General features: G+C 44.0%; 1 protein-coding gene across 2 annotated transcripts in view; it reads right to left on the bottom strand.

Moving 5' to 3' along the window:
- Positions 1–24,199, bottom strand: part of rnf207a (ring finger protein 207a) — a 51,392-nt gene extending 27,193 nt beyond the window's left edge. For both annotated transcript variants that reach the window (XM_063214838.1, XM_063214839.1), the window contains exons 1-4: positions 23,753–24,199; positions 22,962–23,155; positions 9,756–9,888; positions 8,247–8,391 (exon numbers count right to left, since the gene is read on the bottom strand). In XM_063214838.1, coding sequence (XP_063070908.1) covers positions 8,247–8,391; positions 9,756–9,888; positions 22,962–23,155 — 472 coding nt within the window. In that variant the 5' untranslated portion in view covers positions 23,753–24,199. The remainder of the gene's footprint in view (positions 1–8,246; positions 8,392–9,755; positions 9,889–22,961; positions 23,156–23,752) is intronic.
- Between the last annotated feature and the right edge of the window lie 84 nt (positions 24,200–24,283).

The following is a 24,283-nucleotide window of genomic DNA, read 5'->3' as shown; positions in this document are numbered from 1 at the left end:
ACAGACACCTTCAAAAGTCTCCAGTGTCGGGCACATAATTAGGCCAAGCTGATGATATACTGCAGAGGAATTTACCATGCCAAGAGGTACCTGATCATGCAAAGCCAGTGGTTCGACCTGCCCTACCACCAGACATGCTGCTGTATCCTGAAAACAAACAAGCAACATTACTGCATGTTGCCACTGCAAAAGGTTTATCAGGAAAGCATGAATTCTTGATCAGCCTGATTCGCTCTGGTGTGTCAGGAGGAGACCTTTTGATGCAGGCTGCTGTACACACACTTGTCTCATCTGCTGTTGTGCCAATGATGCGTTCTGGCTTCCTTCCTATGATACCAAGACCAATTACTGAGTGTGCCACTGTCAGACACTGCCTATCCAACTTCCAGTGTTCGCAGGCAGATGATCCAGGCATCAATGGCAATTTGGTGTGATGAAACCTACATGAGACGGAGCACTTCAAGGATCTCTTCCACTGTATTGGCCCTTTCTATTGGACACATTTTATTCTCAGATATCAGGGAAAATTGCCTCGAGGTTCTGGCCTAGATAATGCATTGATGCATGTCTCTCCAGTGGGAGGTATTCTGGACTCACAAGGACAAGGCAGACTGTCCAGTGCTTGCACAGGTACAGGCATTGCACACTTCACTGGCTTCAAATTAACGTTGCCCAGAATTTGAGTTTGAGGCCTTGACTGAGCAAGTGGAGAGCTTGAATCAAGGCAAGTCAGAGCTCTGCCAATTCTTTGAAGTTTGGCTGGATTTGCCGGCCATCATTAAAAATGCTGTTGTCTCTGAAAGAGAAGGAAAATAAATCAAGTAGCCTCTTACTGCTGTGCGAGGTGACATAAAGGTTGAGCAGCATTCAGAGAGTATGCAAGGGTCATGGAGGACAGTTTGTAGTAGGAGCCACACACAATGTTAATGTTGCAGCAAAATTTGAGTTCTTTCCATCAGATTAGAATGATCACTGATGTCCTCAACTTTCTCACCAACAACACCACTTTGAAGCGGACAGAATGCCACCTCCAACATGCACTGAGCACCACTCCGTGCCTTACATTCAACCGAAATGTGTAATTGTTGCTAGACTTTGTGGTGGATCCGCAGAATCCATACTCATTGACCGTTAATGCGCCCGTTCCACTGCACAATCTGCTCAGCAACCAGGTTGTTAACAGGAGTGTTGCACCTCGCCTGCGCAACCGTCTCCAAAGCTTGTTTTCAGCTTATACTGGCAGGATAGGTTAGTTCTCAAGAACATAAGATAACTGTCTCATCTAAAGACATAGCTGAGGCACATAGGAGGATGGACATTGCTGAGGAACGGGGCATGAGTATTCAGCAGATCTCATGATGTCCTTTCAGCATCACCCCTGTTAGATGGTGACCTTCTGTTGGTTGTTAACAAGTCAAAGCTTGTCAGTGAAATTGAGCCTCACCTTAATCTCACCCAATGAAGCTCTGAGTCTACTTATTGCCCTCATGTTCGGGTAGACTTCATGTCAAAGATCCGTCATATGCCTCTGGCAGAATTTAGGTGCTGTCATCAATGCCATCATCAACTCAGCAGTATCCCTCTGCTGACATCAAGAGCTCATCCATCAGACTCCTACATTGAGATGTCATTGAAGGAAGGTGAACGCATGCGGTGTACCAACTCAACAACAGCCGTTGACATCATTGGCGTGAACGGACTAACACCCATTCCTCACCAACTTGATAAGTTCCGGGCCTCTGTGGAGAACAAGTGAAATCTCCAATTGTTAGTTCCAGACATGATTTATCATCAAACCAGAGGCAATACTACAGCCCTGTAGTTATTGATGATGAGGTGCTACCAGCAAAGTCAGCTGATGGTGAAGAGATTCCAGAGCTCTTGAACTGCGTTGATGTGGCTTAGGCCAGGTTGCTGGTGCATGTTGAGTGGGCTGTTCGTGTGAAGCAGTGCAGAAAAGTTGTTATAGACTCAAATGATACAGACACATTTGCATTGCTTCTCCACTACAGCCCATATTTCCAGGAACGTGGTATGCAGGAGATTTGCCAGCAGTATGGCACTGGCTAGATGCGGAGAATGCTTCCCCTCCATCAATTAGTCTCTCATCTTGGAGCATCACTGACAAAAACTGTGATCAAAGAACATATCCTGTAAGGAGATGATTGCATGAGTAGGGGGGTTGCATGAGGTTGGAACGAAACATGCTGCCATGGTTTCTGATCCAGTCCAGTACTTGCAATCTTTGGAGAGGCCACAATATTGACAGAGCAAGATGCAACATTGGCTGGGAAGTACTTGGTGCGTGTCTGGGCTGGGGCCAGATCAACCACAACAGCTGTAATATTTGATGATCACAGAGTATAAATGTACAGCATTGGTGATGGAATCAATGCTCTTCCTCCCATCAGTAGTGCTATAAGAGGGCACATTCACAGAGGGGCATTTCTAGTTCATAGAGTCCGCAACATACTTACTTCTCTTCTTCTAGTGGGGGCTCCTCTCTGTGTTGACTGTTGCAGTGCATGTGCTGTCCTGTCCTCTGACTGTGTGGAAATGAGGTTTACTTTTATAGTGGCTGTTCCTTATTCTTAATAATGACCTAATAGGCAAGCACATGGCCGAGTTCTTCAGAATAGGGAAAAGACCTGGAACATGACCTTGACCTTGACCTTTTAAGGACTATACTGACACTATACTGACACAAAATAATCATGGCAATATCAGCAAATAACTCCTCATACCATAATTGAGAATTTTTTCTCATTTTTGCAATGAAAGTCTATTGACATTCTTCAGAATAGCAAATTTGACCTTGACAATGACCTTTTAAGGTCACAATCACACATTCTCCTCATGAAATTGTCAGAAATGATTTCCTCTCCAAACATTGGTCAGAATTGATGTATGGCATGTGTATAAACAGTTTAAAAGTCAAAAACACAGGTTTTTGTCATAGGCGATGGCGGCCATATTTGGCGGCCATATTGTGAAAAATCTGGCACTATGGTGGACGAGCACCTCCGTGATTTTTAATGTCTAGGAACCCACTAACTCAATTCCAGTGAGAAACGCCCCCAACTCAAAATTGCGAACGGGTCTACATGGCTGGTCCAGGACTATTGACAGCTCCTCAAAAAACAAAGACCTATGAAGAGATAGCCTGGTAAACCAACGCCACCCGCTGAACGCTGAAATTTTCAGCTGCGAGTGGGTCTGGCCTCGGATCTGAGAACATTTTGAACACTGTGCCCTGAGTCTGGCAAAACCAATCACAACGCAGAGATTTGTTTTGAATCAAAGCGGGCAGGGTTTTGAGGGAGTGACGATGAAGCTCGCAACACCGTTGGGGTGCAACGGCAACGGCAAAGATCGCCGATTGGTCAGAGCGCCGGCACGGTTTGAAAAAACAACAGGTTGTTCTCATCAACAATCTTCGGAGGTATCGTTCATCGGGGCCAGACTAAATTACTCCAGTCTCACATTTAGGCTGGTTTATCAGGCTAATGAAGAGAGCCATAGGATAACATGCAAGCACGAATGGTTTTTGGACACAACGAAATTAAATTGGAAACAGCTTGTGTTTTGTTTTTTGTTTTTCTTTTTTAATAAAGCAAGAAAGGATTAGGATTAAAGGGTTTTGCCAAAGTCCCTGAGCTTGGCAGCCATATTAGCAACACCTCCAGAGAAGGTACAAGTTAAAGTCTGGGAATAAAGGTGTGTGTATGTTCATATCTTCAGTCCATAGCAAGACTCCGCTCACAATGTAGCCGTCTCTACCTTTGAATGATACGCTCTGGCTCTGTGGTTTAAGCTGATACGGACTAAATCAAAACAACAAGAGCAACAGTATTAGAAACAACTATCTCTAATGAACAACAAATTCTAATGAATTGAGAGAAGATTAGGATTGAAAAGCTCTGCCAAACTCTGCCTATGTGTACAGTAAGGCCGGGGACAAGCTTCCGTGCGACAGAGTGTGCACACTTGCAAAAGATCTATCAGAGTGCTACGCACAATATTGGAAGTGTCAAGAAGGGGGCAGATAGACAAGTGACAAAACACAGGTGAAATATCAACAAAAATAGCACAGTGCTAGCCTGTCAAGCCAACTATAAAATGTGATGCATGGTCGGGTGTTGCACCAAAGCTCTGACCTAAACACAATACGCCATCACAGCTTTGTTGTCACTGTACTTCTCTCTACACAGACTCACGAAGAAAAACAATCGTTGCACAGGTAGACTGTTTGTATGTCCTCTTTTGAAAGTCGCTTTGGTTATAAAGCATCTGCCAAATGCAATGTAATGTAATGTAATGTAATGTTCAGGTAGGTGACAGGCTCTTGGCCATTGAAAAGGCATACGTATTTGCAGACACTTGCCTTCTTGGTGTTACAAAGCAGACAGTAAATCTATGGGTGATTTCTACAGTAGCATTTCTCCTAACATGTGGAAGGCTCTTATTCAACACCACCGGCACTAACTGGCTGTGCACTGTGGATGCGGCCTGCCATCTTCTTCACGGTCACTTCATGAGCAGTGCAGTGGTGTGCTCTCTCTCTCCCTCCACACTCCAATATCCGCAGTGTATTGGGCCATTGCCCTTTCAAAGTGTGTGTGTGTGTGTGTGTGTGTGTGCCTGTGTGTGTGCGTGCGTGCGTGCGTGCGTGCGTGTGTGTGTGTGTGTGTGTGTGTGTGTGTGTCTGTGTGTGTGTGTGCGTGTGTATGTGTGTCCAAATTGCCGTACATACTGATGCCCATTTTCTAAGCTAGAGACATTCAGAGGCCAATCAACCAGCTGGCCACTATAAAAATGGGAAATAACTAGCAAACAAAAAGCAGTTCTGCCCAGCCTAGCATTTCTAGATTCAAAATGAGTATTTTCAGTTTGTGGAGTATGGCATGCTCTTATCCAGATAGTTTGTTGGCTTCTTGGGTTTGGGTGTTCTTTAGTCCAAGGTATAGTACTTCCAGGATCAAAAAATGAGAATAAATTCTAATTTTTTTATCCTTAAAAATGAGTATGCTTGCCCCGGGCAAAGTACAACACAATAGACAGTCAGTATTGTGTGCTACAGTTATTTCGACACTCCAGAGAATGACTGAACCCCAGCTGTTACTAGAATCATTACCTTTTTATGCATGATACTTGTTACAATGTTATTTATTTGTATATGTATCTCTATAACAGAAATAAATTAATTGCAATAAATAACTGCACATTAAAAATCAAGAATTCTGCATATATATTTGGGTAGCTATCGTTTTCCTAATGTAATTTATTGGTCTTAGCAGCAAACAGGCAAACTACCTTTGAGTAAGGTCTCAGTGCTAATTTTAGCAGCATGGAAGAGGCCCTCATTCAGGTTTTAAATAACCCATGCTGGCACCATACTGATCAGGGCAGCATATCTGGGCCTGCGTTGCTGGACATGTGTTCACCTTTTCACCCTGTATCATATCTCTTACCAGACAGCAGTGTCTGTGTTACCACTCAATATTAAACTTCCATAATAGTGCGAGCGGGGAACTGAATCCTGATTTTCAAGGTTGAGCTGGCAGACAGATCCCAAATATATTTGAGAAACTAACGAAGCGAGAAGAAACCAAACCCAGTAGCACACAATGGAAGATTGATACTTTCTGTCCCATCAAGATGTATGTAAAATCAAAAAACACATTTGGTTCTCAACTATGTATTCTACTCTACCCTATAGCTTATCCCTGCAATATTAACGTAATACTTTAATGTCGCAAACTGACTGATGTGTGGAGGGAAAATATAGGTCTTTTGTAGAGTTAGTTGGTCACAATCCCTGGTGCTGAACGAAAAAGTAACATTTCGTGGAAAAAAGGTTCGCACACTCCTTTGGATTTTTTCTTCCTTAAAGGCCAACTTCCGATTAAACACAATTTTACTCACTCCTTTTGAAGATCGGACGGTCAGCCCAAGTTAAACTCACTTGCAAGGCTCTCATAGCGGTGCGTCACCTATTTTCTCTTTTTATTCACTGCAAGCATAATGACGTTTTGACCTCTCGCTCTTCCTCAGATTCCATTCCATTCCATTCTCGGTCTTCCTCAGATTCGGAATCTGAATAAGGCCGAGAGGTCGAAACGTCATTATGCTTGCCAGTGAATAAAAAGAAAACATAACTTAAAGAAGAACAAATCGAAAGGAGTGTGCAAACCCTTTTTTCCACAAAATACAGGTCTTTACAACAATAGGCTTCATGCAGTTATGAGCATACAGAGTTTCTTTTCCAGATACCAGAATTAAGTCAACACTTTTTATAAATTGACATTAAGGTCTGACAAGGCAGTGGCATTAATTCACACTAGTAATAAAATCTGATGAAACTAAAAACAGTGGAAGCCCATAGATAAATTGTTTAATAAAGTGAAATATCTCCGCAACACTCTGTACATCTAATTTCCTGAAGGCAGGGTGCCTATTTCTATTTGATCAAACAATGCAGAACAAGGGGAATTGCAGCACTTGTTCTGTATCTCTGGTGTGTTGAGGAGTGAGCAGTGTGCAGAGTAGGACCTAACAAGGGCCATCATGCACAGATTGGCATAGAGCAGATGCAGAAAGTAAATGCACTGCTCCTTTAGGGGTACCATTCGGGGCTGCCCAATTGTACGGGTGAGGCATAAATGCAATTGCATTGTGTGCACTGGATGTGTATGGACTGGATGGGTCAGGGGCAGTGGGTTAGGACATCCAGTGCTTCTGAGCATGTACACTGTTTTTCTTCTACTGTTTTACTGTTGTTTTTCTGTGTTGGTGTCATGTGTCCTATGTGTTCTATGTGTTTTTATGATGCTGCAACCTCCCTGTCTCCAAAGCAAATTTCTCCTTCGTGGAGACTAATAAAGAAACCTAACCTAACCTAACCACTGTCTGCTGCGGAGTGCTGTGCCACAATGACAAAGGGAGTTTCCCCAGGTGGGCTTCCTGTATTTCTTTCCTCCTGAAGCCTCAAAAAGGTACGCTTCTGACCAAGTCAATAGCCTGGCTTATGCCTCACTAGATATACCATTTGCCCTTCCATGCCAGAAGCTGTGAGGTCATGGGTTTGAGATTGAATCACAGGATGCACCAGACCACCTCGACTACGCTTGACTTGTGAAGGTCTCTGGGGCAACTCGGCTGTTTTCCTTCAATGTGCTGTATAAATAAAATGACTGATCTTGACCTGTGTGAACTGGTGACAGAGTGTGATGATAATATAAGTGGTCTATTCACTGCACTCGCAGTGCCAAACCAGCTCAACTACATCTGGGGTGCGTTTCTCGAAAACCGTAGTTGTTAGCCGTCAGCAACTTCAGTAGTTGTCAATGGGAAATTGCATTGCAAACAACAAAGTAGCTAACCTAGTTGGCAACTATGGTTTTGAGAAATGCACCCGTGTGTTGTAAGGCACAACTCAGCAACAATGTGCTGTAAAACAACTTGCTTTGACCCGTGTAGACTGGTGTTGGAAGAAGGTGATGATGAGTACATAGGGGGCCCTACCGTGGTGCAAAGGCCCTACCGTGGCACAAATGGTGGGGCACTTGTTTGTTATGCGGCCGACCCGGGTTCGAATCCCGGCCCGGGTCCTTTGCAGACCCTTCCCCATCTCTCTCTGCCCACTCACTTCCTGTCACTACCTTCAAAATCCTGTCAAATAAAGGCAATAAAAAGCCCCAAAAAATATATATCTTATAATATAAAATATTTTGTTTTTGATTCTTTTTGTTTTTTAATTCCCATTCACAAAGGGAAAATCCAATTACCAAAATATACACGGACTGATGCCAGAACATCTCAACTACATTTCTGTTTTCTTTGGTGCCAGACCACCTCTGCCACATTTGTGTTTTTGAATGTCTCTGGGGGAATTCAGCTCCTTGACGATACGATTCAATATCGATACTTATTATTCGATGCGATACGATTCGATTATTTTCGATACTTAAGAATGCCCCACGATACGATACGATTCGATTCGATTTTTTTCCCCAATTACTTTTCCACTTCTATTAAGTTATTGGGCAGGGGCCAGCGATTTGATTACTTTCGATACTTAAGAATGCCCCACGATACGATGCGATTCGATTCAATCATCAGAATATATCACGATATATCCATACATTTCGATGTTATTTCCACCCCTACCAATGACCTGCATCTGCACCAGTTGTGTGTGTCCCTGTTCCTCAGAGTGCCAAAGTAGAAACCCGACAACTACTCACTGCACTTGCGGTGGCCTTGCTTGGCGCGCTTGGCCAGGGAGACGATCTCGTGCTGGGAGAACATCTTGGCCTTGTGGGTGCTCTCCTTGCACTCGGCACACAGGGGCTGACTGCAGGTGTTGCAGTAGAACATGGCACCAGCATCCTGCAGAGCGCACACACACACACACACACACACAGAATACACACACACACACACACACACACACACACACACACACACACACACACACACACACACACACACACACACACACACACACACACACACACACACACACACAGAATACACACACACACAAGCACACACACAGAGACACAAACACACACACACACACACACACACACACACACACACACACACACACACACACACACACACACACACACACACACACACACACACACACACACACGAACGCACACGCACACACAGAGTAAATAAGCTAACAAAATAGAGAAGGTGAATGCGTGCTGATTTCCCTGTGGTGAACTAGCAAATTGGAGAATTCAGCGTATTATCCTAGTGCTTTACTTCCATTTGTCGCTTGCTTAGCCACAGAGAATGCATAAATCTGCCCCATAAACTACAGGGTAATCTTCACCCCTAAACGATCAACATGGGCACCTGCACACATGAGTAGCTGCTGTATCATTTTCATTTTTCCTCTCGCTTTTTGTCTCTTTATTTGGCTGAAGAAAGGGCATATTATTATGTATGTACAGTAGATATACCTTTTGTATGGCCTATATACAGATACCAATCTATACGCAGTATGTGCATGTGTGCCAGTATGAATATGAGATTAGACAGACTGTGTATCTGTGTATGTGTTTGTGTGTGTGCTGTGTGTGTACTCCTTTTTAATAAAAAAAAAAAAAAAAACAATTTCCTGTGCACTTTGTATTTGCTTGTGATGTTGGCTTGATTATGTCCTCTTTTGAAAGTCGCTTTGGTTATAAAGCGTCTGCCAAATGCAATGTAATGTAATGTAATGTATCTACTGTATTGTGTGCACAATAGAGAAAAAGAGAGAAAGAGGGAGAGCGAAACCGAGACCCAAAATATTTGTTGGTGTTAGCACTTGAATAAGCTGGCTAAGCTACATAGCAAAACGTGTTAAGGGGATAGAGACTGTAAGATCTTAACAACAAAGCCTCTTTGAAAAGGATTCGAATCAACAGGAGCCACGTGACCACCTGGTCAGAAATGGGAAACATTTCGGGTCCCAGTCCAACTTTACCAAAATAGTTGTCTAACGTGGTTATTTTTTTATTTATTTGTAGTTTATTTAGCAGGGACAATGCAGTACACATTATTACAAACCTGAAAAGGCAAGGCCATGACACAGCTTGCAGATGTGAATACATACAAGGTTTAGCTAGATAGCTAATTTGCAACCTCAAATTATTTGTTGCCATTTCAATATTGTTTTGAAATACAATACCTTATGTGAACTCAATCAAGGTAAAACACTGTACTCAGAGTTCAGAGTGTACAATATTCACCTGTATCCTGCTCTCCATGTCACAGTTGGCACACTGCACAGTCTCCAGGCTGTCGGAGGAGCTGTCTACCAGGAACTTCAGCAGACGGTCCTCAGGAGGAAGAGCATTCACCCCCTTCAACACTGTGGGATAGCTGCACACACACACATACACATGCACGCACGCACGCACGCATGCACACACGCACACAGACACACAGAACCATTTACACACATAAAAGATTAAAAGTCCCTTTGAGGTATACAGTAATTCTATGTAAGTCCAGCAGAGGGCGACACAGGCAAAGCAAACTGATCATGGAAGAAAACACAATGGCAAGGCCATGCCATGGTGTGACAAATCTCTTTTCTCATCTATTTATTATGCCATGTTTTGTCAAAAATCATAGTGCAAACCATTAAACTCATGATTCTAGATACAGTATGTGGCAGTGTGGCTAGCAGTGTAGCCTGCCTGTTTATAAAATAAAACAAATTGAAATAAATAAATACAATTTGATCTAGTGTTTCTATAAGTATCAACATGTACTTACACTATGCATAACTACCCCTAAACCAAGGGTACAGTGCAAGTAGGTTACATGACGTTACATGCTGTGACATACTTTCGGTACTTCCGGTGGTAGCTAATCAATGGAATAAGGACATTAAAGTAATAACCAAAGTCTGACTCCCTTACATTGAACCAACATAATTTCTACAGTACTCCCAGAGGCAGAGGCACAAACAAACACGCCGGCAAAGTGCCAGCATGCTCCTCTCCAGCACATCTCCTCATCGCCCCCCTGTTTATCTTGTCGCTATAGTGATGGGGGCCATTGTGTTCCGCTGAGAGCGGCGTGGCAAATTCCTAGATTACACACTTCTTGAGATTGTGATTGGCGCGGCTGAAAATAGCAATACGCACACACACACACACACACACTCACACACTCACACACACACTCACACACACACACACACACACACACACACACACACACACACACACACACACACACACACACACACACACACACACACACACACAAACACGCATACAAACACAAGCACACGCACAGAGACACACACACACACACACACACACACACACACACACACACACACACACACACACACACACACACACACACACACACACACACACACACACACACACACACACACACACACACACACACACACACACACACACACGGTGGCACTTGTCCCTCTGGGCTACCCCCGAAGGCTGTCTGCCTGGCAGGGACATTGGCAGCATGTGTGTGGGTCTCCACAGCAGCCTAGTCAAATTCAAACTTGTTGCCACGCATGGTTTCAGTACACAGCATGGGTAACACTACTGATCAAAAAAATGAAAAGCGAGGAAACAGTTACGCTCTCTCTATATATACTGTATGAAAGCCGTGAAGGGAAAGCCCACCTGGGAAACTCCAACTCCCATTGTCATTGTGACACAGCATTCCACAGCACACAAGTGTTCACTGCACACTGCACACTGCACACAAAGAAATTCCATTTATGCCTCACTCGTGCAAGTGGGCAGTCCCCATTGGCCCCCCAAGGCAGCAGGGCAGCGGGACGGTACCATGCTCAGGGTACCTCAGTCATGGAGGAGGATGGGGGAGAGCACTGGTTAATTACTCCTCCCACCAACCTGGCGGGTCGGGAGTCGAACCTGGCAGCAACCTTTGGGATACAAATCTGACGCCCTAACCGCTTACCCATGACTGTCCATCGCTTACCCATGACTGCCTATATACAGGGGGTGCTGTGGGGCTGCTGTGGGGTGCTGTGGGGGTGCTGTGGTGTGGGGCGCTAATTAGTGATGTAGTCGAGACCGCTTAGTCCGAGACCAAGACATTACCAAGACCGGAGGGTATCGAGACCAAGACCAAGACCAAGACCTAGAGTGCTAGAGATTGTGAACTGTGAACTAGTGTGAACCAACAAACTAAAGGACCACAATTAGGTTGAACTCTATGGCCTAAAATAAACATGTTTTAATACAGACTCGACAAAATACACCATAGGACATCTTTTTTAACATTGGGCCATGATAAGGTTTTGTGGTGAGCATGAGTGGCTTTATTTGTACACAAATCCCCTCAAGACCGCTACGTCTGAGACCAAGACCAAGACCAAGACCAAGACCAAGACCAATACCAAGACCAAAGCAAACTGTCAAGACCAAGACCATGGAAAAAAATGGTCTTAAGACCAAGACCGGTGTGCGAGATCAACGTGGGGCTCGATTGACTGGGGATGACAGATAAACAGCTGTTCACGGCGGCTAGAGGAGACACATGGTGCGTCTTAAGTTCAATTTTACACTTTGGAAATTAGTACACTGCACTATGGTTCGACGAGACCAGCATCCCGTCACACTAAAATAGAGATGCATGCACTTTTTGGGCTATGTTATGGAGCTATAGTGCCATACCGGCAGACTGATCTACACTAGTAGCGCACTGATACCGTGCATTCAGTAAATAACAATAAATAACAATAAATACATCGAGTAAACCAACGAAAAAACACTTCTGAGACTCATTCTTGTGCGTGATTGTATTCTCAAACACTTCAGCTACGGTTGTGCAAGGGGTTTCAAATCATGTCAATTTGTGAGTGCGGTGAGCACTCAGAGAAACCATCCCCAGTCAATCCAGCCCCAAGTTGATCTTGCACACCGGTCTCAAGCACTACAACACTAGCGCTAATGCACCCGCCCATACAGTATATGGGCTCACTGCTCATGGGGACCCAGGTTCGAATCTGGCCTGGGTCATTTCCCAACCCTACCCCGTCTCTCTCTCTCTCTCTCTCTCTCTCTCTCTCTCTCTCTCTCTCTCTCTCTCTCTCTCTCTCTCTCTCTCTCTCTCTCTCTCTCTTTCTCTCCGTCTCTCTCTCTGTTTCTTGTTTCCTGTCTATTCTTCACTGTACTGTCCTTCCCCCTCACCAACTTTCTCCCTCAAACTCCTCAGCTGAAACTACAATGCAGCCTGAGGCCAACAGGATATATGTGCTATGATAGCTAAGGATTTGTAATTTCACCAGGGGTATAGAACTCAATGAGAGCCTAATTCCACAGCCAACAAATAAGGGGCTCAAAGAAGCAGAGCACACTGGCTATAATAAGTAAACAACAATGGTCATCAGCTGTCTTATTAAAGGGCAGACTGGCATCTCTCTCTCTCTCTCTCTCTCTCTCTCTCTCTCTCTCTCTCTCTCTCTCTCTCTCTCTCTCTCTCTCTCTCTCTCTCTCTCTCTCTCTCTCTCTCTCTCTCTCTCTCTCTCTCTCTCTCTCTCTCTCTAGCATTCATCATGTTACGCACACAGTTAAACCATGACAATAAAGTTAGAAATACACTACATAGAAAACAAAATACACACATTATGAATTCAGTCAAATTCATCCCTTCCATAGTCTAACTGTGGAGTGCTTTGCACCCTGGCTGTCTCTCAAAAATGTCCTGGCCACACTACAGTCATTAGAAAAATCAGTAAAAATTAAGTTTGACCCTCTGTCCACATACTGTAATGCTCACTAAGTTTTGTGACGTGAAAATGTCAGTGTTGTGACTAGATTGCACGCTAAGACTACCCACTTTCATGCTATATAGTATATCACGAAAGTGAATACATCCCTCACAGTTTTGCAGATGTTTGAGTATATCTTTTCATAGGAAAGCATTACAGAAATGTAACTTTGACACAATGATTAGTGACCTTTTAACAACATATTTAACCGCTTAAATTTCTTGTTCACTCAGAAAAAACCAAAATACAGCCATTAATGTTTGAACATGTACTCACAAAAGTGAAAAGGTGAAAACCCACACTGATGACCTCCCTTGTCATCCCTTTTCATTTCGTTTCATTTCGAGACGATTCGAGCCAACATAGCCCCTTCTCTACCGGATTTTAATCTGGGGTGTACTCACTTTTGTGAGTACATGTTCAAACATTAATGGCTGTATTTTGGTTTTTTCTGAGTGAACAAGAAATTTAAGAGGTTAAATATGTTGTTAAAAGGTCACTAATCATTGTGTCAAAGTTACATTTCTGTAATGCTTTCCTATGAAAAGATATACTCAAAAATCTGCAAAACTGTGAGGGGTGTATTCACTTTCGTGATATACTGTATAGGCTCTCCAAAGAGCAAAACAACCTCAACTTTTCCATTGCCTACACTTGATTTATTTAGCACATTTTTTTTAATGTACACACTGTACATTTCTCATTGATGGCTGCTGAGGCAGCAAGGGCTGAGAAAAAGCTGTGAGAGAGCTGAGAGAGCTGGTGCTGTGCTGCGGCTGTGACCCAATTACTCAGATTCCAGGTCCCTGGAGGGCAGCCATGTCACCCGGCACAGCGCCTCCAGCCAAACATTTGAGTTACCGAGCAGCCGCCCCCGCCTGGCACAAATGACCAGGGGCAGAGCTATAGGGGTGGCGAATACGTAGGGCTCTTGACCTTGGGCCCAGGGCAGTCTCGTATTGGTGTTGGGGGCGCCCCTTCTGGACCTCGGCAGGCTGTAAGGGGGCCATATCAGTGTTTTGCCCCTGAGGCAGGCCCGGCATGTGTGCAATTGAAGAGTTCAGATGCAAAACCCCCTAACTCCATTTCTGAAGACCTGCACTTCTATATTTTTACAGAACCCCGTTGTTGGTTTGGTTTCCATTCATGTACTTGATAATACATATAAATAGTTTTATTACATAAATAAAATAAAAAAAAAATGCAATTTTGATAGCTTTGTATTAAATAAAAATGAATTAAGATTATTTTCTGAAAAGGCACTTAGGGGGTTTTGCATCGGAACGGCCCTCACTCATTCTTCCAGGCTGCTGCTGCTGAGACCTATCCACCTATATACAGGTGTGCTCTCACCTCTGGGTCATCTCCGCTTGGTTTATGAGGATGGAGGTGAAGAACAGGCGTATTTTGGGACCTGGCAGCATCTCGCCACCTCGTTGGTCATTGGGGAAGTAAAGAGGTTAACAACAAGGTGGTGGAGTTCAAGTGCCTGACTTGACCCAGCCACAGTGAGGTCTCAGGCGGGTGTTAACAGGGGCACTGCAATATACTAGCCCAGGGCTTCCCTAACTAGGGGTCAGGACTAGGGGTCGAACGATACAGGTTTTTTAATGGCCAATGCGATACAGATTTTTTTTTCATCACCCTTGGCCGATACCCGATTTCCGATACTCGATATTTGGGACCGATATGGGTTTAAAAAAAAAGGTTAAAAAATGACAAATATTCCAGGTCTCAAGTTAAAAATAAACATTCCTTTAACATTATCAAATTGAGGTAGAACTTGTAACATTTAAACACCCACTCTAACAATCAAGTAATGTCTAACAATCAAGTAATACAAAAATAAAGTGTCTTGGTGCTTTTAGAAAAACCTGAATAAAACATAAAATAATACATTTTGCGTATCGGCCAAAACCACACGTGTATCGGCCGATACCGATACACTTTGAAAAAATGCAAATATCGGACCGATATATATATATCGGTCTATCCTTAGTCAGGACCAAGGGCGCTGGAAGGAGTTTTAAAGTGGCGGTGCATTTGTTTTCCTTTCATTATGTATTTTTTGTAATAATGTTACCGCTGCTGCACTCCACTCATTTGTCTGCAGTAAAAGCTGAGAGAACCTCATGTGGGGAGCCCAAAAGTGGGGATGCAAATGCACCACTGCATCCCCCTTTCCGGCACCTATGGTCAGGAGCTCTATGGGGGCGCATAGTATTGCATGGTAATGTACAGTTACCATCCCATCTGGTACGGTTAATAATATTTACTTTTCTCGTGGCAGTATCTTGCCACCTCACTGCTCCAGAGGGTAGTTAAAGAGGTTCAAAACAAGGTGAAGGAGTTCAACTGCCTGAACTGATCTAGTCACAGTGAGATTAGACTGGGGGGCAGTAATCTCTAAAGCTAAACTATAGCATGAAAGGTATAGTCTTGAAACGCACCATTGGCGAAGCTGTGGTATGTTCAAACAGTTTCATACTGTTTAACTCCATGTAATAGACCAGAGCAGCCGTGTCAAACCATCCCCCATGACACACAGATTCAAACAGAAACTAAAAATGCACTCAGAGAGTGCAGACCTCCGTCAAAGAAGCTGTTTTATAGAATATGTTTAAGTCTTTCTGCCTTCTTTTTGTGGAGTTAGAAATGGGAATATCAAAATTCACCCTGTCCCGCAATTCAATTTGCAGTCACTGGGGGCGTCTAGATTTCTAGGCTAGGAATGTTCAAGAATCTTTTTTTTAAATCCTGGTTCCGGATTGTGATCCAGATCACCACCAAAATTGAATCACTTGTTTCTTTTGTCATGTCAACTTCACAAAATTTCATCAAAATACGTTCATAACTTTTTGAGCTATCCTGCTGACAGAAACAAACAGACAGACAAACCGAAAAACGATCGAAAACATAACCTCCTTGCTAGAGGTAAAAACACATAAAGCATTGTTAATGAAGGACATACTGGGTTATCATTTAGGGTGCTGTGCCGGCCCGACTAGCCATTCAAAAATAATTTTGTCACTAGGTGCATTTCTCTACTTTTCAAGGCTGGTAACTTACAATAGAGGAGAGAAAAGAACAACATAGAACAGAGTGGAGTTTACCCCCAGAAATGCACACGTACAATTCAATCTTTGGATAGAATGAAATTGAAATCTCACCCCTTTAGCTGCATTGTAGTTTATGAAGTCTACTCTGATAGTTTTTCATTTGGAGATCATTAGAATGAGACATTATTGTGGATCTGCCCACTCAGATATTATCTAATCACTCTGCCAAAAAAACAGTGTCTCTGCTTCTCAAATGTTTGTTCCTATAATATTCAGTACAGTACCTGTCACCTGGCCAAACAGGGCAAGATAATACTTGCTGCTCCCATCCCGTGACACAACACACCACTGACACATATAATGGGCTGTCGTCAATCTCACCCAGGGCCTCGTCGTAAACATGACTCGAAAGATTCCCCAACTCACAAACAACACACAGTGTGTGTGACCTGTGAAAGACGACGCGCAACCACTTGCATAATGCAACCCAATTGCCTTTGGCCCACTTGCAGATCGAAATGTCCCCTCATGATCCGATGGCTGACCCTGCCCAAGCATGCGACGATGGTATTTCTGCCATTCTCAAGTCATTAGCTGAATGAGAATGAATTAGACACGGGAGGCATAGCACTGGGTGATTTATGGGAAGAGTGCTGGGTAGATGACAGGTCCAAGTTTTAAAGCGACTTTGGATAATTATAACATTGGCCACAGGTCACGCCTCCATAACAGTTACCGTTAATCACCAATCAGCGCTATTGTAATGCCATTTTGCTGTCTCTGAATACATACTAGACATTATAACTTAAAAAAAGAAACCGTATGCACATCCCACCTTACAGGGGCCAGGTGCAGGACAAAAGCGTCTATCAAGGAAAGAGCTCGCATAAAACGTTTAGACCCTATCAGAGGAATAAACATTTCATTAGATTTGCAGTGTGCAAACTCATTTCTTCATACATTACAATTTGCTATTGCCAGTTTTCGCAAGTTTGATGGATTATCATGGATTATTATTGCAATCGCTATTCATTGTACATTAACTCACATGCTGTCATACAGTGTTTCCTGCAGAACATTTGATAGCCAAGAGCGACAGGGGATGGTTGAAAGTAAAGACTAGTGACAACCACTATTGTAAAGATTGTTGTCCAGTTACAAATGAAATGTGATATGAAATGTGAAAAGAACACGTTTGCAGATTTTTTTTGGTCAGGACTCTTTAGAATTTCCATTCATATTTATTATTAATTTATTTTTCAGGGGAACTATACCTTATTATTCAGGGGAAGTAAGGGGGGGGGGGGGGGGGGTGAATGTGACCAAAGTACTTTGGGACACTCTAGATGGGATTAAATTAACTCTCTATGGGTTCAATTAACACTGCATTTTTTTCCTGTGTTGGAAGCAAACCCATCTCCTGGTAACAGCGATGGACTTACTCAGACCCGAAGACTGACGGACTGTTGGCGTGCTTGGCCTGATTTTTTTATTTCAAACACAGAATTATATTTATAGAATTGTATTTATAGCTCCGCACAGTTGCCAGGTACAAAGCTTGCTTTCAGGTGGGGCTTTACAGTAAGAGGTTTGCAGCTGTGGTTATATGGCAGACACAATGTGACAGCGGTGGCCTTGGCCCTGAGTGTCTCCTCTCATCACCTGTCCTCCTTCTCATGCATTCAATGTCTGTCTGACTGTCTGTCTGTCTGTCTGTCTGTCTCTCTCTTTTCTCTCTGTCTCTCTCTCTCTCTTTTCTCTCTGCCCCCCCCCCTCTCTCTCTATCACACACACACACACACACACACACACACACACACACACACACACACACACACACACACACACACACACACACACACACACACACACACACACACACTTCATATTCATGTACATTTAATGTAGATTGGCGACAGCCTCTGGAGGGCCTATGCAATGCTATATCCAACCTATAACAGCTGTGCTGTGTGCCAATGGGAAAGTGCATTGCAACCAACAGAGTAGCTAACATAGTGAGCAACTATGCTTTCCAGAAATGCACCCCAGAGTAGCCGGATCCATTCCACTGGAGCCTCTCGCTTGCTAAGCTAGTTGGTGCAGGAAAACAATGGGGATATGTATATATAGCCCTGCATAGCACGCTCTCTCTCCCTGTGGTTGAAGCCTGGGCCGCTGACAGCTGTGGGCCAGGCCCAGGCAGTCGTGTAGTCTACTTTGTTATGGTGTGTATACTGTATAATTGAGCATTTTTTGAAGTGGGTACACTGTATATATTTGTGCTATTCAAAACAATGGATCAATCATTTTTAAGTGGGTATACTGAAATCCCTGAAATTTAGAAGTGGGTATACTCCGTATACCCGTGTTCTACGTAGACTATACCACTGGGCCCAGGACAAAGTCATCTGAAACGGCCCCCCGATGTAATGAGGACAGCCTCCCCCTGTCTCCCTGGATGGGACAACTGACCCATTTGTGCCCCCCCCTGTCGGCTTCCCTGCTGCCCACAACTCCTGCACAAGGGTACTGTTACAGCAAGTTGGGGGAGAGAAAGCTTTTCTGCCAGGCATAAATGCATGTACGAATGCTGGAACTCACATACTGTGAGTGCATAGATTTTTTACACATTTTGACACACACACTTGCACTTCCATACCCTGAACGCACGCACCCCCAAGATACCTTAGGGAAAATATTTGGAGTAGGCCTATGATAAGAATACGTTTTTAATGTAAACAAAATCTGCTCCCATTAGAATAGCTCAGATCTCGGAAAGGGCTGAGCCAGAAAAATGCAGCGTCACCGGTCAAGGGTAGCGTGAGCAATACTGCCCTACAAAACAAGAACGCAGTAACTCTGAAAACTGCAAACTGAGAAAAAAGGCTTCAAAGTTTCCTATATGGCGCGACAACTGTGTTGTCGGTAAAGTGGTGGTGACACTTCCTGGTAATGCTTTTTTAGGATAGAAATTTAATGCACACAAAAAACCCGAAAAAAACAACATTTATGTGTCTTTTTGCCACAAAAAACAGAGTTACTGCGTTCTTGGCTAGTATTACTGTCTACTCCCAAACCATTCCCATTGGAAAGTGCAGCAGTAACTCACCGACTTACTGCGTTTTTGTTTTGCACGACGTAACCTTTAATCCAACACCGCAGTAACTTTTTTTTGGTCATTTTTGCACTTTCAAAATGCTTTTTCTCCAAAACGGGATGGTGTTGGACCACCATTTTTTGACACAAGACAAATGAGGTAGTTTAAAACCCATTTCCGATATAATTTTTTTTCCGACCATTTTGAGTTACTGCGTTCTTGTTTTGCACGGCAGAATACAACAGCATATTGAAATTGGCAGAACTGCTCCTTTAAGTGAAAAAAAACATTTATATCAAGAGAGCACTGGTACCTTACGTATAATCCTAGTTATTGTTCATGACAAGCCAGAGGTTATCTCAACACTATAAAGAGCTCCAACGGGTTTTTAAGGTCAACCCCTACTGTCTGATTACCACTTCGGATGTTGTGTTAGAGTTAGAGAGGCGTAGGGGTCGACTTCTCTGTTTGACAACATCCAAATGTATAAACAGCACTGGCTGGAAACCAAGCAATGTTATGGCCAGATTGTGGGGAAATTCTGTTCTGCTGCATGGTAGCAGTGTGTTCACAAAGCCTCCCTCTCTCCTACCCCCTCTTCCCTGCTCTCAACCCTCTCAACCCTCCCATCTTCAGTGAGGGCTTCAGCACCCTTCAGTCCCCTGTCTCTAACCGAATTTCTCTCTCTGTTCCCCCTCAGACCACAAAGATCATTTTCTCTATGCTCTTCAGCACCCTTCACCCACCTCTCTGCATCTGAATCCACTTCAAACACCCCCTGCCCCAATCCAAAATCCACCACCCCATCCAAATTCCCACTATCATTTCCTCTGAGCACTTTAGTATTCAGTATGCCTTGGAATTTCTCTCTTCTCCACTCGTGCCTCTAATATCATTCCCTCTCTCCTTTTTCACAACCCCATGTGCTCCACTGAATTGTCATTCTTTCAGTTTTAGCCCTAGTGAAAAAGAATAAAGTCTGCAAACTTAGCCTGATTAAGTCCTGAAGGTCGAAATGTTGCGCTCTTGCTATTACATTTTCACAGAAGACAAGCAGTGTTTGCGGACTTTATTCTTTTTCACTTGGATTATTGCTTTTACTGTCCTGCACCTGGCCCATCGGGTGGGATGTGCACACATCTACTCCTCTGAACTTTCAGTTTTAGCCCTCCCATTATCATTCACTTCCTCTCAACCGCTTTCTCTTTTCTCATTGTGTGATTTACTATCCTCAGCTCTCTCTCTCTCTCTCTCTCTCTCACTCACTACCTTTCTACCTTTCTCTCTCTCTCTCTCTCTCTCTCTCTCTCTCTCTCACTCACTCACTCAAGGTATTCTTTCAGCTGTATTTGTTTTCCTCACCTTCTCACCTACTCAATGAAATCTTTCTCCGTTTTTCTGCTCTCTCTCTCTCTCTCTCTCTCTCTCTCTCTCTCTCTCTCTCTCTCTCTCCCCCCTGCTCTCCGCGTAGTGTCCAGAGGGGGTTCTTAGGTAACGCTCGCTGCCATGAGTCACACGCCTCAGCAGGAGATGAAATGGGGGCAGCGGCGGGTCGTTTTTAATTGCCCGGAGGGCTGCGATCAATGCGGCCTCGCAAGCCCCCCTGCGGAGGCCGGCATGCAAGGCAGGCAGGGCAGGCAGGCAGGCGGGCGGGTGCGGGCGGCTGTCGTGTGACTGCGGCGTGGTGGTGGCTCTGTCGGAGCGCGGGCTACGCCAGGCGTCCTGCTCCCGGGAGCTAAAAGAGGAGCAGTGGGGGCCTGGCTGACCCTGCAGCTGTCTGAGCCGCAAGCACCTGACCACTGTCACCTCTCTCCAGGGCCGCTGACAGCTTTTGCTGGGCCCGGGACAAAGCCATCTGAAAGGGCCCCCTACCCAATACATACAATGTAATGGGAACACAATTCTGGGCCCGGGACAATATACCCAGTTGTCCCCCCCTGTCGGCGGGCCTGCCTCTCTCACTCACTCTCACTCTCCCTTTCTATCTCCCTCTCTTTATCACTCTCTCTCTCTCAGTCTCTGTCGCTTCCTTTCTCTCTCCCTATCTCTGTCTCCCTCTCTCTCTCTCTCGTTCTTGCTTCATCTGTCTTTGTCAATCTTGTTCTTGTTCTCTGGCTTTCTCCCTCCCTCCATCTCCCACTTTATTGCTACCTCACTCTATTGTCTCTCTCTCTCTTCTGTCATTCCATCTCTCCTTCTGCCCCCCACTCACTCTCTTTCTATCGGCCTCTTTCTTTATCTCTCTCCCTTTCGTCTCATCATCTCTCTCTCTCTCTCTCTCTCTCTCTCTCTTGCTTCTTCTGTCTTTGTCACTCCGTCCTGTTCTCTCTCTCCCACTTTATCTCTTAGTCTCTTTCACTTCGTTTCTCTCCCTCTTTTCTGTCACACATCTCTCTCCCTCTCCACTGTATCTCTCTCTCCCTCTCCACTGTATCTCTCTCTCTCTTTCTCTCTCTCTCTCTCTCTCTCTCTCTCTCTCTCTCTCTCTCTCTCTCTCTCTCTGTCATTTAATCTGCCTTTGTCCCTCTCTCTATTTGCCTGCTATCTGTTCTGCTTCTCACTCTTTGGCTGGCCTCAGTTGTTACGTAATTCTCGTTGACATGCTGTACAGTGTTGGGAACTCACCTATACTGAGGTGAAAAGAACAACACAAACTGAAGCAGAAACTTCCCCTTAACAACTACACATCTGTATCTAAAACCTCTGCCAGTTCGAAAACAGTTAACAATCTGAACAACTGTGCATTGTTCAAATCATACATTTTTTAATCTCATATTATAAAAGTACTCTACTCTACTCAACAACACTGTCTCGTGCACAGCCATCAGTAATAACAGTGTAATAATTTTCAATGTATTTCTGCTGATACAGTGAGCATAAGGACAACTATTCCATGGGTGGTCCTGGCTTGGGCATCAACAGACAACAAGTGACAAGTGTTGTCACAAATATGACAACAAGTCGTGCAAACATGGTAATCACCCACCAGGAGAAACATAAACCCCTGAGTATAGGTGGTGTATCAAAAAGTACCTGCACTGCACAGTTCGATACACTTTTACAGGGCCGACAGGCGGGACAAAATCATCTGAAATATATCTCAATACATACAATGTCAGGTAGTCCCAATTCAGGACCGCCCTTTTTTATCCATCATCCCCCAACTGGACACTTATGGCCAATTAATCAATTTGTGGTTTAAAAAAAATAGTGTAAGATGAGAGTCTACTGCAATCTGCCATCACCCAACTAAAAACGAGTTTAAATGTCTCCCAATTTCTCGCATCATTTTAATGTATCAAAAAATGTATTGTTATTTTACACTTACACAGCTGCCTTGGTGACAAGATGCACCTCTGAGTCGAAAAATCACACAAAGGAAAAAAGACAACGGAAAGAAAATGACACAAGCGAAGCCAACTGGGATCACGGGTGGAGTGGAAATAAACGTGGCACGATGAAAGTGGACAACTCTTTCTTGGCCGCATGCTTAATGGACCCTTATACTTACCCACAGAGGGGGCAGCTGAGGCGGTTGTCGCGGGCTCTGCCACGCAAGCAGCTGGCGCAGAAGATGTGGTAGCAGTCGAGGAGACAGGGCTGCTGGTACTGCCCATGGCACAGCAGACACACCAGGGGATGGCAGCTCACATACTCCGGCTCCCACAGTCTCTCATCGCTGGCAGGGAAAATGCCTCCAGACATCTGACACAACATGGAAAGGCAGAAAGAAGGCCCTCTATATTCTATAGAATTGGAACTGTGTCTATTAAATTTAAAATATAAACTCCATTTATGTTGCATTTCTATTTCAGATCAAACAATTGTCACATGTTTTCTTTCTTTTCTAATCCATGCTATGTATGCATCCTTTTTAATTAGCCTAAAACACACACATAACCTAGACATGAATTTAGGCTTACAACAATAGGCCTACAGAAATACAGTGATGTAATGTTAACCAATGCTAAACAAATGGGTTATTAATTAATCCAAATTGAATAAACTCTTCCTTTCATGAAATGTCACAAAATATGTCTGTGTGGTAATAACATAATTCCATTAGGCTACAGCTTGTCTTTTAACACAACTTCCAGTAAATGTTGTAATGTCTTCTAAATCAAGAAAAGAGCACAAGCAACAACGACATGCTGCGCGCTCTGTTCAGTGTGTAAATAAATTACGTAATCATGGACATAGTGGACAGCATCACTTAAAAATGAAGACACTGCAAGTGCAGTGCACAGCAGACACGATGTGATAGACAAAACAAGCATAAACTTGAAAGCTGCGTAAACTTACCCTGAGCCACGCTTTGACGACTTCTTGATAAAAACGGTTTTAATCCGGATGATGACTGACTTTGAAAAAAAAAACAATAGGGGAAAGTGATTTCTTCCTCTGTCTTGTTTCTGAACCTCCCGGTTGAACCTGGTGGATGGGCTATCGCAGTAAGATTGCCCACTACACTGCCAAAACAGCCCAGCCGAGTTGCAATGTTGAGTGGCTCTTTGGCAAGCGACTTTAGCTTCGCTCCACCCGGCAAATAGTTCTAGTCCTGATGTAGCCTAATCATGTGACTGTGAAGACTGCTTCACCTCTGCGCTGGCACGACTGCCATTCGCAACAGGAATGGCAGCAATGTCGGACGGAGTCCCTCAAGACTAGCCAGACGAAAGGTTGACAGCTGACATGTCCAGTGGGTGCAAGTCTAGGTTGAGTAGTGGGCGTAACATGGCAAAAACGATTGACAACAGGCAGTGTTGGCAGAGAGGTTTGGCTATTTTATTTTATTTTATTTTATTTTATTTTATTTTATTTTATTTTATTTTA

The sequence above is a fragment of the Engraulis encrasicolus genome, chromosome 14 (genome assembly GCF_034702125.1).
Source record: "Engraulis encrasicolus isolate BLACKSEA-1 chromosome 14, IST_EnEncr_1.0, whole genome shotgun sequence".
NCBI lineage: Eukaryota > Metazoa > Chordata > Actinopteri > Clupeiformes > Engraulidae > Engraulis > Engraulis encrasicolus.
Note: the sequence above shows the minus strand (reverse complement) of the source record. Positions and strands in the feature narration are given on the sequence as shown.